Raw genomic sequence first — 13,069 nt, 5'->3', positions numbered from 1 at the left:
TCATACCTTGTTGGTCAAAAATTTTATACAATACTTTCTGGAAGTATAAGGACACAAATATTTTCAATTAAAAATTGAAATTTAAAATCAATTTAAAATACATTCTTATCACTTTCTGCATGAAGCTTGAAAACAATATATAATAATAATTGCTACTACTGTGTAGTTTATTAAGTTTCTTCATAGCTATCTAGTGATCAGAGCAGGCTACGAGACCTTAAAATTTGAGTGATCAGAGTATTCATAGACATATAGAGGAGGGTGGCTCAAAGCGGGCAGGCTTTCGTATGCCCCCCCCCCCCAATGGTGTGTAAACGGCGATGCATACGTATGTCGTGTTTACATGAACACTCCCCGAGTTTTAATCAGTCCCAGTGAAGCGGTATGGCTCAACCAGGTTTAAAAATTTTTAAAAATGATACATTTCTAAAAAAATGAAGTTTAGTAACTTGTGATTAGTCAAAGATCAGCTTATTTTTTTTTTTATTGTCAATAATATTACGTTATTCTGGCACCATCCACCTACAAACTACGATAGTTATTTCGTTTGTTTCTATTTTTAAATTTAAGGATATAATTACTGTTAGGAAATAAATATGAATTAGAATGTTTCGAAAATTATTTTCTCTTACCTGCTTGTTTGTTGTATTAGTAGAATTCATATGCGGGAAGCCATCTCAATCTTGAACTCTGAAAATCTAATAATTGAAAAGTAAATTGCACTACAATTAGAAAGGACGGCCTCACTCCTTGATATTAGAACTTACACTTTACTTTCTTCTAGAGAGTTACAGCCTTGCGCAACGCCATCTGTGGACTGTATACGAAACATACCGCCCCCCTTGAAACACGGAGGGGTTTCAAAATGAATGAATTAAGTTAAACATACTAAATGAATTTAAATTAAAAATGAATCATACTTCTAAATAAATGAAATTAAGTAATTAGCGTTACAGATGAATAGACGACCTTAACCTTCTACAATATTAGAAAGAAAAATTAGGCATAGTTCAAGAATGCTCAAGTGTCTATAGGAAGGGGACACAGTTTTGCAATTGGTCTAACAAGTTCACCAGTGTCAGTTTTTACCTTGACCACACGAACTTGATTGTCTTTACCAGGGAACGTTTCCGTGACCTTCCCTAATTTCCACTGTAATGGAGGTAAGTTGTCGTGTTTGATTAAAACAAGATCTCCAATGTCAAGGTTCTTTTGAGAATTGCGCCACTTCGCTCTTGATTGTAGCAATGTCAAATACTCGGACGACCATCTATTCCAAAAATGTTGGATCATTCTTATAAGCAATCGCCAACGATCGCAATGACTGATGTCGTCTGGAACCGTAGGTTGAAGAACAGCTGTTAATGCTTTTCCTATTAGAAAATGTCCTGGAGTCAGAACAGACGGATCATCTGGACTGCTAGATAATGCACATAGTGGTCTAGAATTAAGGCATGCCTCAATTTGACTTGATAACGTGGCTAATTCTTCGAATGTGAGACTGGTGGCTCCAACAACTCTTTTCAAATGAAACTTGAACGATTTCACAGTAGCCTCCCAAATGCCTCCGAAGTGGGGAGCAGATGGAGGATTGAAGTGAAAGGTGATGTTGTCTGTCACCAGAAATTGATATACGTCGTTTTCCTTCATCAACTGACGAAACTCCTTCCTGAGCTCTCTGCTCGCTCCATAAAAATTACTTCCTTGATCGCAGAAGAGGTCAGATGGCCTACCTCTGCGTGCCACGAATCTTTTTAAACAAGCAATAAAGGCTTTTGATGACAAGTCGCTGACGACTTCAAGATGAACTGCCTTCGTTGCGAGGCAGACGAAGACGCAGATGTAGCTTTTAGTATTGCGGCTTCCTCTTCCCTTGGAGTTCCGTATTAAGAATGGGCCTGCAAAGTCAATACCAGTTCGTTGGAAGACAGAAGAGGGGCAAACTCTGGACATTGGAAGATCTCCCATGATTTGACCAGCGAGCCTTGGACGATTTCTGAAGCACGGGATACATTTTCTTACCACTCTTCTAACTGCATCTCTGGCTGAAAGAATCCAAAATTTTTCTCTGAGAGCTGCTTGGAGAAGTTGTGGACCGGCATGAAGAAGTTTTAGATGATAATCGGCGATAATTAAATTCACAACATGGTCGGTTTTAGGAAGCAAGATGGGATGCTTCTGCGAGTCTGAAAGCATTGAATTTTTTAGTCTCCCACCGACACGAATTATTCCGGAATCATCGTAGAACGGAGTCAAGGGATTAATCTTGTTGTTCGAAAGAAGCTGCTTTCCCGCTGACAGATTGTAGACCTCCGTCAAAAAATGATCCTGCTGGATAAATCTTACAATCCTTTTCTCGGCTTCGTGCAATTCTGTCGTTGTTAAAAAAGACTTATTTCTTTTATCCGCAGCCAGAGAACAGTCCTTCCCAAATCTTAAACAATAGGCTACAACTCTCTTCAACTTGTTCCAAGACGAAAATTTCTGAAAAAACTCTGCCTTGAAAGAAGCATCATCCACATGCAGCATAACCAGCTTGGATGTTCCTTTAGCTTCTACAGACATGTCTTTTTGCAATTCTGGATTATCCTCAAACCCTCCATTAGGAAAAGTAGAACTCCTTAGCCAATCAGGTCCGTTGAACCACAAGTCGCCCCTTTCTAGTTTAGTTGGAGGTATCCCTCTTGTTCCGCAATCAGCAGGATTCTCCAGACCGCTCACATAGTTCCAGTGCACATTAGGAGTCAGCTCTTGAATTTGTGCTACTCGATTAGCTACGAACGGTTGCCATCTTCTTGGTTCAGACTTCAGCCATGCCAGTGTGATCTTGGAATCAGACCACGCAAATGTCTCAGAGATTGGCACAGTTAGCGTTGGCAAGGTAGCTTGCAACAAATTGGCAAGAAGTAAAGCAGAACAGAGTTCCAATCGAGGTAAAGATTGCGGTTTTACTGGAGAGACACGCGTCTTGGATGTTAGCAGTCTGGATGTCACAGCTAGGGTTACATCCTGGGAACGAATGTATATAGCTGCGCAATAGGCCTTCTCTGAAGAGTCGCAGAATCCGTGTACTTGCACGTCTGAAGCCTGGGGAATGAGAATACAGCGTGGAATTTTGATATTTGTAAGTACAGGAAGCTGTTCTTGAAATGTTCTCCACTGCTTTGCCAGAGAATCAGGTAGCTTCTCGTCCCAGCTTAGATGATGACTTGACAGCTCTTGGAGGAAGATTTTGGAAATGATAACTGTAGGTGCCAACCAGCCCAAGGGGTCAAAGATTTTAGCGACTTCAGAAAGTACCTTACGTTTAGTCCATACGTCCATCTCATTGACGGTGATGGTAAAGGTGAACTTGTCAACATCTGGAAGCCAAGCTATTCCCAGAATCTTGACAGGTTGGTCATCGTTGATCCTGTGTTTTGAATCAATTGCCTGTAATTCTTTTGAAATGGTTGCCAGTACGTCGGGATCGTTTGACACCCATTTGCGTAAAGAAAAGCCTCCCTTTTTCATCATCTCCTGCAGCTCGGATATCAGTTGAATGGCTTCCTTCTTTGTCGCACTCCCACTCAGCAAATCATCTACATAAAAGTGACCACGGGTAGCTCTTGAAGCGGCTGGAAAATTCTCTTGTTCGTCTATGGCAAGCTGTCGTAAGGTTCTCGTGGAGAGGAATGGTGCTGAGGATGTTCCGTAGGTAACAGTAGTTAGACGATATTCTTTTATTGGTTCGTTTGGAGACTCCCTCCAAAGAATTCTTTGCCAGTCTACGTCTTCCTCATGAACTTTAATCTGGCGGAACATCTTTTCCACATTAGCGCAAATGGCTACATTGAAAAGTCGAAACTGAATCAGGATAGGGAAAAGTTCTGGCTGTACTCTTGGTCCAACCATGAGCAAATCGTTTAAAGAAAGTCCAGACGAGGTTTTACTTGAAGCGTCGAAGACGACGCGGAGCTTAGTTGTAGAGCTAGTGTTTCTAACATTCCGTGAAGAGGGAGGTACAAACTATTGATGTTATTACTTTCAGAATCTGGAACCAGCTCCATGTGCTTTAGATCAAGGTATTCCTTCATGAATTTGCGATAGAGTTCGTATTTTTCTAGATTAGAAATGAGATGGCGTTCCACGCTGATTAGCCTACGAACTGCATTTTGTTTTGAATCACCTAACCGCGTGGGAGGTGTATGAAAGGGTAACCTTACTGTATATCTGCCATTCTCATCCCTAGAATGTGTCTTTGCGAAATGATCTTCACACGACTTTTCTAAAGAAGTTAAGGGTTTAGCACATGGTACAGAATCTAATTCCCAAAATTTATTGATTAGATGATCTGACACTAACTGAATATTATTTACATGAAGAGAATTTTGATCACCAAAATTAGCCTTACCGTCAATTATCCAACCCAGTTCTGAACGAATGGCAAATGGTTTATCCTTACCTAACGATAATGTTTGACCCTTTAGCAATGGCAAAGTAAGGTCAATACCGAGAAGTACATCAATCGGACCACTCTTGTAAAATGTTGGATCAGCCAGAGAAATATCCCCAAATAATTCGCACATTGAGGAATCTAAGTTGTGATGTGGTAGCATACCTACAATTTTGTTAACCACATACACGGGCGCTTCAAAGGACTTTTGAGATGGAAAATGTGAGGTGAATTGAATCTCAGCAATCCCATTTGTACGCGTATCGGAAGCACCCAAACACGAAATACGAACATTGGCCTTTTTCCTGTGCAAGCCCAATTTTCCAATACACTCATTTGTAATAAGCGAAGCCTGGCTTCCGCTATCCAAAAGACATCTACAGGTCTGATAGTTACCCCAAATATCTCTTACTTGAATCAGAGCCGTACAGAGGAGAATTTGAACGTCTGGGCCCACATCCGAAAAACAAGATGTAACATCCACTACTCCAGAATTTTCCCTCAATTCATTAGTACTTGGAACAAGGGCAGGTGAAAACACAGGGGCGTTGATAGAAAGTCCAGTCGAATTTGACACATTTACAGGACCCTGTCTTCCCCTAGCGCTAACATTTTCGATATGAAGTAAACTGTGGTGGGTTTTTTTGCACGTTCTACATCTAAACTTGCTTTTGCAAGTTTTCACACCGTGAAATTGAATTAAGCAGTTAAAACAAACATTCGATTTAACGAAATTTGAACGCTCTTGTACTGACAATTTTAAGAATTTATCACACCTCGACAATGCATGCTCTCTATTACAGAGAGGACATTGTGACTGGGCGCTAGACGCGACCAAAGTCACCTTTCTTTGAACGTTTCTCTTGGTAGTTAAACTCGGAATGAATCTCGCTTGTGTTGCAAGAAATTGCAATAGTTCGTCCAACTTTGGAATGACATCAGTTGAAAAGGTTCTCTCAAACCAAGTTCTTGAATTTGTATCAAGCTTGAACAATATCATATGCATCAAAAGGGTATCTGCAGTTGGATCAATCTCATATTCCAAGGACTCTAACATCCTTACAAATTCCTTAGTAGAATCTATCAAATTCAAAATTTGTGTGGAAGATTCTCCACTTAAGGGTGTTATATTGATAAATCTTTTCATTAAGGAGGACACAATTTCTCTTTTATTAAAGTATCTATCCCTTAGCAATCTCCAAGCAATTTCGAAATTATCATTGGTAATCGATAAAGAGTTTACGATTTTTAACGCATCTGACCTTAAACTCCCTTTTAAATATTGCAATTTTTGTGCTCCCGTCAAATTTTGATTGTTGGAAACTGCAGCTTCAAAAAGATCGGAAAAGGTAAGCCACTCCTCAGTTGCACCGGAAAATACAGGTAGGGATAACGTAGGCAGTTTTACTTCAGCTGACTGAGCTGGGACTGAAGTTTGGCTTGAATCCTGGGTTTTAACCTGAAACTCGGAATTTACCACAGAAGGTACAAGCCGAGTATCTATAGTGACAAGTACTGCCTCTAAAGTGTCTAAAAGATCGTCCTTTTCCGTACAATAAGTTTCCTCATCTTTTTCTTCGCAAATACTTATAATAGGATCCAAAATACCCTTTACCTCAGCTTTAAATTCTATGAATCTTTCCTTCCTAGCTAATAAACCCACCTTATTTAAATTCTCAATTTCCTCTTCTGTTTTCTTTTGGAGTTTTGTAATCGAGGATTTGACACTCTTTTTTTTTCTTCAACAAAGCGTCCATATTCATTTGAATATAGCAAATAAAACAATTTTATTAAAGAAAAACAACGCAGCTGTGCGGGAATGAACGAATGTCTAGTCCAAAGAACGAAAGAAAATACTACCTTGGCGCGTCACCGAGACGGTGGGGAAGCGAGAGGCGAAAACCGCAACAAGAATTACCAAGGAATAAACAGTCTAAAGGGCAAAACGAAACTGAAACTTTTGTAAATTATTTGAAAAGGAACGACAATGGCAGACTACCAGTAATTTACCAAATAAGAATAATCAACCAATCAAATAAAAAGAAAATAACCACTTATTAAACAGTTTGAAACATTTTGAATAATCTCAAATTTGAAATAACGCATTTCGTAAATTTGCATTAAATCCTAGTACGTGCACTTCGTACGCTTTAAAGTTTAACACATTTAAACAAAATATACTTTTGAATGTTTCTCTAATTGAATTAAGACAATATAAAGCATTTGTTGAAACAACAAAACAAGCAAGAATTTAGAATAGAACGTTTCTCACTGGTCTCCGGCGAGCGGACCAGAAATGTTAGGAAATAAATATGAGTTAGAATGTTTCGAAAAATATTTTCTATTACCTGCTTGTTTGTTGTATTAGTAGAATTCATATGCGGGAAGCCATCTCAATCTTGAACTCTGAAAATCTAATAATTGAAAAGTAAATTGCACTACAATAGGGAAGTATCAACCTATCAAATATTCCAATTTTAACTATTGCACATTGTTGACAGGCTTACAAAACACAAAAATTCACCATGGCCGGATTTTTAAAACCAACGATTGATTTTTTATGAATTTTTTAAAGAGCGATGCGCAAAAAAGAGGTGTGGCCTAAAACGTCAGCAGCTGACGTCATTTCCCTGTTCCGATCAGAGCTCCATTTCCATGCCGTGTTGCGCCTACCAGGAGGTGAATAGCACTGTCTTTTTCAGCCTTTTTAAAGCCTTTAACCAGCATTTTTTCCATCATGGAGCTAGGATTCATGAAAGGTCAATCCAATAACCTTCCTCAAGTAAAGTCATTCATGGTGTTTGACTTTTTTCGAAAGGACGAAAGATTTAATGTCCTAGAAGTACGGGGAGTGAAACAACAAAGTTTCACCATTGTTATTCTTTAAAAATTGTACGTACATATCCGTCTATGTTTGCAGTTCATATTATTCGCATTAGTTTCCCTTATCAAGATTGATCATTTCCATTTGTGTGTCGATGGTTTTTCTTATCTGAATATATAAATTACAATGTAAGAGCGCTATTCCAGTTCTTACTTGGCGGCTTTTAATGAGGCGCGCATTTTGTAACAACCCTACTGCAAGTGATTCCAGTACTAAGTTTTAGAGCAGTTTTTGCATGAAAATTTTTCCTTTGTTGGCAATAAAAGTTGATCTGCTTTTTTTTGTGGAAAATTGTTTTAAATCCGTTAATACATGTTAATTATCCTTGCGTTTTTGTGCAACTTAGCAAAAAAAGGAAAAATATATTTTTTGCTCTTTTGATAAAAATAATAAATTTGAAAATGGTGTTCATTTCATAAAATAAGTACCTTTTTGCATGTGAGAAAGGTCTTGTATATATAGAAACGCTTCTGGTGATAAACTGAAAATGTATTTTTAAATTATCAATTTGTAATAGTTAAAATTTGAAGATAGTTTGAATGTTAAAAAGAAAGTATTAATAGTTTTTGCACTGTTATTAAAATGGTAATAGTAATGCATCTATTACTTTCTATTTAAGTTTATTGTGCAGGTTTTAAATTTCTTTGTTTACTAGCATTTTTTTAAAAATATCTCATATGCTTATTAAACATTTATTTATGAACAGTTGTGAACATATATTTCAAACTGTATTTCTCACTTGACATAGTTTTTAATTAAAATGAAGTGCAAATTTTCATTTTCAAATTTTAATTAATAAACACACTTGAAAACACTTCTTTCGAAGATCCTGCTGGGACGGAACAATAACAAATCGCTTGTGAGGAGTTTTTTTAGATGTAGATACGCATCCAGGAACGAAGCAATACTTGTAATTGATTCTACTAGCCATGACAAAGAAAATCAAATTAAAAACAATCGCAGAATGCATTAAACCCTACAGACAGCAAAGGATTTTCACTAGCCTTTTATGCGCACTGCTGTTAGAAGGCTCTTGTTTTCCCGCGCCTTCCTCCAAAGATCGCCAAGCACTTCTTTGTCCTAGCCAACCCCGCCGCCTCGCAGCGCGGCAGTGACGTCAGTCAAAGAACTTACAAGCAAATGACGTCACTCGCGCGTGAACTGTAAAAAATTATTTAAAAAAAAAGTACTTGTCGTATCGTAAAAATTTTTTCGCAGATGATGTTCATGTATGTCACTCTATCATATAAAAATAAAATTAGAAAATCGAATACTTCCCTATTAGAAAGGACGGCCTCACTCCTTGATATTAGAACTTACTTTACTTTCTTCTAGAGAGTTACACGCTTGCGTAGCGCCATCTGTGAACTGTATACGAAACAATTACTGAAGTAAAAAACGTGCCTTAGGGCAAAGCGGGTATAGGATTTAATCATATATTTATTTATAATTTCTACACTTTTTATTACTTTTCTTTTCTGTTGTACTTAGATTTTCTATTTCAATAGGGTAAGTATAACTTTAAAAAGTTATTTTTTGGGATGGTAATTAATTAATATATTAATTTTTTTAGTTATTTCTTTATGTTTTATAAGCAAGTGTGCTGACTTTAAATTGGATAAGTACAACTTTTTTAAATATTTTTTTTTATAACGGCAGGTAGCTAGTCAATTATTTTATTCATTTATAACTTCATATTTGATTGCCGAATGTACCAAATTACAATTAGTTAAGCTAACCCGCTTTGAGCTCCCTGGTAGGGCAAAACGGGTTTCTCAGAGGTTTGTGAAGTTTGATAATAATTAAATATATGGTTTGTGAAACAATGCAAAAATCACTTTTCATTACGAAGTTTAAGAACCCCGCAAGGAAATAAAACAGAAAGTGTTGCGATAAAAATCCGACCGCTTTGTGCCATCATCCCCTATATGGGAAAAACATCTTTTTAATGACACCACAACTACTGTACAATTTAAATTGAAACGGTATAGGTTGCAAACCCTTCAATGTAATCGGTATGTACGTATTATTTCACACTAAAGAGTTTTTCCTTGTAATGCGAAGCTTGCCCTGCATTTTTAAATCGTGTTCATAAATGCCCCAGTGTTCACATGGGCCGCTTTGTAGGGGTACATGATGAACAATTGAGGCAGTGAGAAGTTCAGGGATGTAAGTGGACTTTTTCAAGTTTTGAGTCATGCTGTATAGTAGCACCTATCAGAACTACTAGTACTATCTCTTGCCCCAAGACAGAGGAGAGGTTCCCCTACCATTTGTACTGGTTATCTCTAAATCTAAATTTTAAATTTTGTCACTTACATCCCTTTGCGTCTCACTGCCTCAATTGAAGACATTTTTTTTTTTAAAAATAGCGTGAAGTAAGTTTTTTTTTTTTTTTCTGATCTCAAAAAATTCCATGACGCAAAGAAAAGACTATTCAATCATGAGGAAATTTTTGTAATGATTTTTTCATGAGGAAATGTTTACATATGTTACTTCTGTTTATGTTTATCGAAAAATGCACATTTGTGTAAGATCACGAATGAATAAAAAACAATCAGAAAAGATAGAGTATAAATTAAATGTCTTTTATTATCAGTTTCTTTTATCGGTTTCTTTTTAAGAAAAAGTGACAAAGCATCTGCTTTTTAAATGTAGAAACATCCCCTATTTTAATCAAACTATTTAAAGTAAAAACTCAGTAAACGACTAGAGCCGTTTCTCGACTTGTGAACAATAAATAGCAACTAGTCAACAAAGACACTCATGTAAAGCTCAAATAACAAATAGCAACATCTGAAAAAAAACTTTTTTAATTAAAACGGAGTTAATACCTCTCTATTTCTCCCCTGGATTTTGCATGAAAAAAAGCGGCTTAGTGCTAACATCTTTTTATCTCTTAATTACAAATGAAAGAAAGAAATCGTTGAAATAAATATTAGTGCGATCTTTTAATTAAACGCGATTAGAACTGTATGAGAAAATGAGTTCTTTTATTTTTATAGCATAATACTGAATTTTGTGTTAAATATCCGGTTTTTCGTAGTATTTTCAATGGGTATTTTTAAAAATAAATACTTGAATGCCTCCTTGAAACAGCTATATTATTGAGATAATGTAACGGTATTGAGTTCTATACTTCTGAACTTGAAAATATGGGATATCAATACATGATATCACATTTTTAATCATGAATGAATCTTGGAGTCGGGGGCGGCTCCCCCGAGATTGGAAAAGGGCAATTATTATCCCTTTTAGAAAATCTAATAAAGAAGCCTCTTCACCTGAAAGTTATAGGCCCATTTCCTTGACATGTATTACCTGCAAAGTAATGGAAAAAATGATTTTAAAGAGACTAAATTTTTATCTGAATACTCACGACCTTCTTCCGAAGGAACAATATGGTTTTAGAGCAGGACATAGCACCTCAGATCAAGTGCTTTATCTCTGTCAAAAGATTAGAGATGCCCATAATAAAACCCCCACTAATCATACTGTGGCTGCCTTCCTGGACCTGACTAAGGCCTTTGATAGGGTATGGAAGCAAAAGCTCATAACTAAACTCTTTGAGTCCTTTGGAATCCATGGGAGGGCCTTGGCCTGGATTTACGACTTTTTGAGAAACAGATTCATCCGGGTAAAGTTCAACAACACTTTGTCGGAGAGCTTTGGGCTTTCTCAAGGTGTTCCTCAGGGATCTGGTCTGAGCCCAACTCTATTCTTATTATTTATAGCTGGACTTGAGAGGGAGGTTTCGAAAAGATGCGAAGTGGGGTTGTTCGCAGACGATTTAGTGCTATGGGACTCTGGCCCTGACATCAATAAATTGGAACATTGCATCAACTCTACTCTCAATGAAGTGTGTGGTTTCGCAGAGGGTCACAAATTGTGTTTTAACCCTTCCAAATCTACAGTTAGTTTCTTTACAACAAATAGGAGACTTTTTAACTATCAGCCAAAAATCTATATGAATGCTCATCTGCTTGCTGTGGAAAAGCACCCTAAATACTTGGGCTTTGTTCTGGACAGCGAAGTTACTTGCAATAGACATATCGATCACTTAATACAAAAAAGCAAAAAACGCTTAATGATCTTAAAATATATTTCAGGGCGCGACTGGGGTACCGACTCTAAAACTCTCAGAACTACTTACATGGCCCTAATAAGGCCTATTCTAGAATACGGCTATCCAGTCTACAGCTGTGCCTCAAACACCAACTTACAAAAGCTTGAAAGGGTACAGCTTAGTGCGGCTCGTATTATTATAGGACTTCGTAATAGTTGCCCAAATGAGATAGTACTATATGAGGCCGATCTGCAACCTCTCAGCCTTAGGAGAAAAACTAATTTGGTGAAATATTTCTCAAAGCTCACCAGTTATGGGACCCAGAATCGAACGTCTGAGTTCTTGTTGGGGTGGACCAACAATAAAAGATTAAAGAAAAATAGCCCTTTAAGCTTGGCTGACTCAGACAACTTGATCCCAAAAAATGTAATTCAGCATAGTTTGAAACAGAGCATTAATCCCTCAATTGGTTTAAACAGAGTCTACTTCCACACGGATCTTCCTTTCCAGGTGAACAAGAAATCAGATGCACCGGCTTATTTGAAACAATTTGCTTTGGAAGTGATAAACAATATCCCTGAGGACTCTATTATAATGTATACGGATGGTAGTAAGGATGAACGTAACTGCTCTGGTAGTGGTGTTTATTTTTTATTCCAAGCGTGTGCAACAAAATTAAGCAGAAGAAATCCAGACTGTTGCTCAGTGTTTAGAAGCGAGCTTATTGCTATCGATGAGGAGCTCAGTTCAATTTTGCCTTCTCCCGGCTCTTCAGCCGTTTGGATTCTGTCAGATAGCCGAAATTCCATCCAATACCTCTCTAATTGGCATAAAGTGGGTGATGGTACTGGTGTTTCTATTATTAACAAACTGGAGCATATTTCTTCTTTTCGAGAGGTGCATTTTCAGTGGATTCCATCTCACGTTGATGTTCACGGTAACGAGATGGCCGATATCTTGGCTAAAAAAGGGACTGGTGAGCCATTATATACACCTGATTCTTTGATTTACTTGGAGCTATTTTCTAAGGCTAAAAGAGATACAAAGTCCTCCTGGACTGTCCCTCCTACCCATAATTGGTACCAGGCGAAGTGCCCGGGAGGTGCATTATCTCTCAAGTGTGGTAGGCGAGATCAGACGACCATAACTAGGCTCATTAGCGGACATCTAAAATCATTGACTTATTGCAACGGAAAAAAGACTTTTCCAACCTGTGTGAAGTGTGCCGACCATCAGGCCACCCCCGAACATATACTGAATTGTCTGGGACTTTCAAGGTTGGATCTTTTGGCGGATCCAATGTTGGTGTTGGATTTTTTGAGAGTGACGAATTTCATAGACCTGGTTTAGCGCTGCTAAACACCGGAGATTTGCAACAACAACAGCATATTTGACACCCTCCCTTTTGTCCCAAAGTATCACACTTCACTTTACCCCCTTTTATCGCCTCGTCACATGTCACGCCATGTTACATAAATTTGTCACTAAAAAGTTTTTATTTCGACCAAAATGCGTGGTGTTACACTTGGTGTTGCACCCTCCCTCTTCCTTGACACAAAATGTTACAATTTCACGATCCCACTTCTCCCCTCAAAACGTGACGTCCAGAGACGTCCCGATGAGAAATCAAGGTGACTACCCAAAAAAAAGTTTCTTTGTTCGGCAACTTAGCCTGAACATTCGT

General features: G+C 37.7%; 1 protein-coding gene across 1 annotated transcript; it reads right to left on the bottom strand.

Annotated features, from left to right (window-relative positions):
• Positions 1-1,020: 1,020 nt before the first annotated feature.
• LOC129218836 (uncharacterized) lies at positions 1,021-3,894 on the bottom strand. The gene has a single exon (XM_054853157.1). It carries the CDS (start codon positions 3,892-3,894, stop codon positions 1,021-1,023), a length of 2,874 nt encoding a protein of 957 aa, XP_054709132.1.
• Positions 3,895-13,069: the final 9,175 nt, after the last annotated feature.

This window comes from Uloborus diversus, chromosome 3 (genome assembly GCF_026930045.1).
Source record: "Uloborus diversus isolate 005 chromosome 3, Udiv.v.3.1, whole genome shotgun sequence".
In the NCBI taxonomy this organism is placed as follows: domain Eukaryota; kingdom Metazoa; phylum Arthropoda; class Arachnida; order Araneae; family Uloboridae; genus Uloborus; species Uloborus diversus.
The sequence above is the reverse complement of the archived record's forward strand: the minus strand, read 5'-3'. Positions and strand labels throughout refer to the sequence as shown.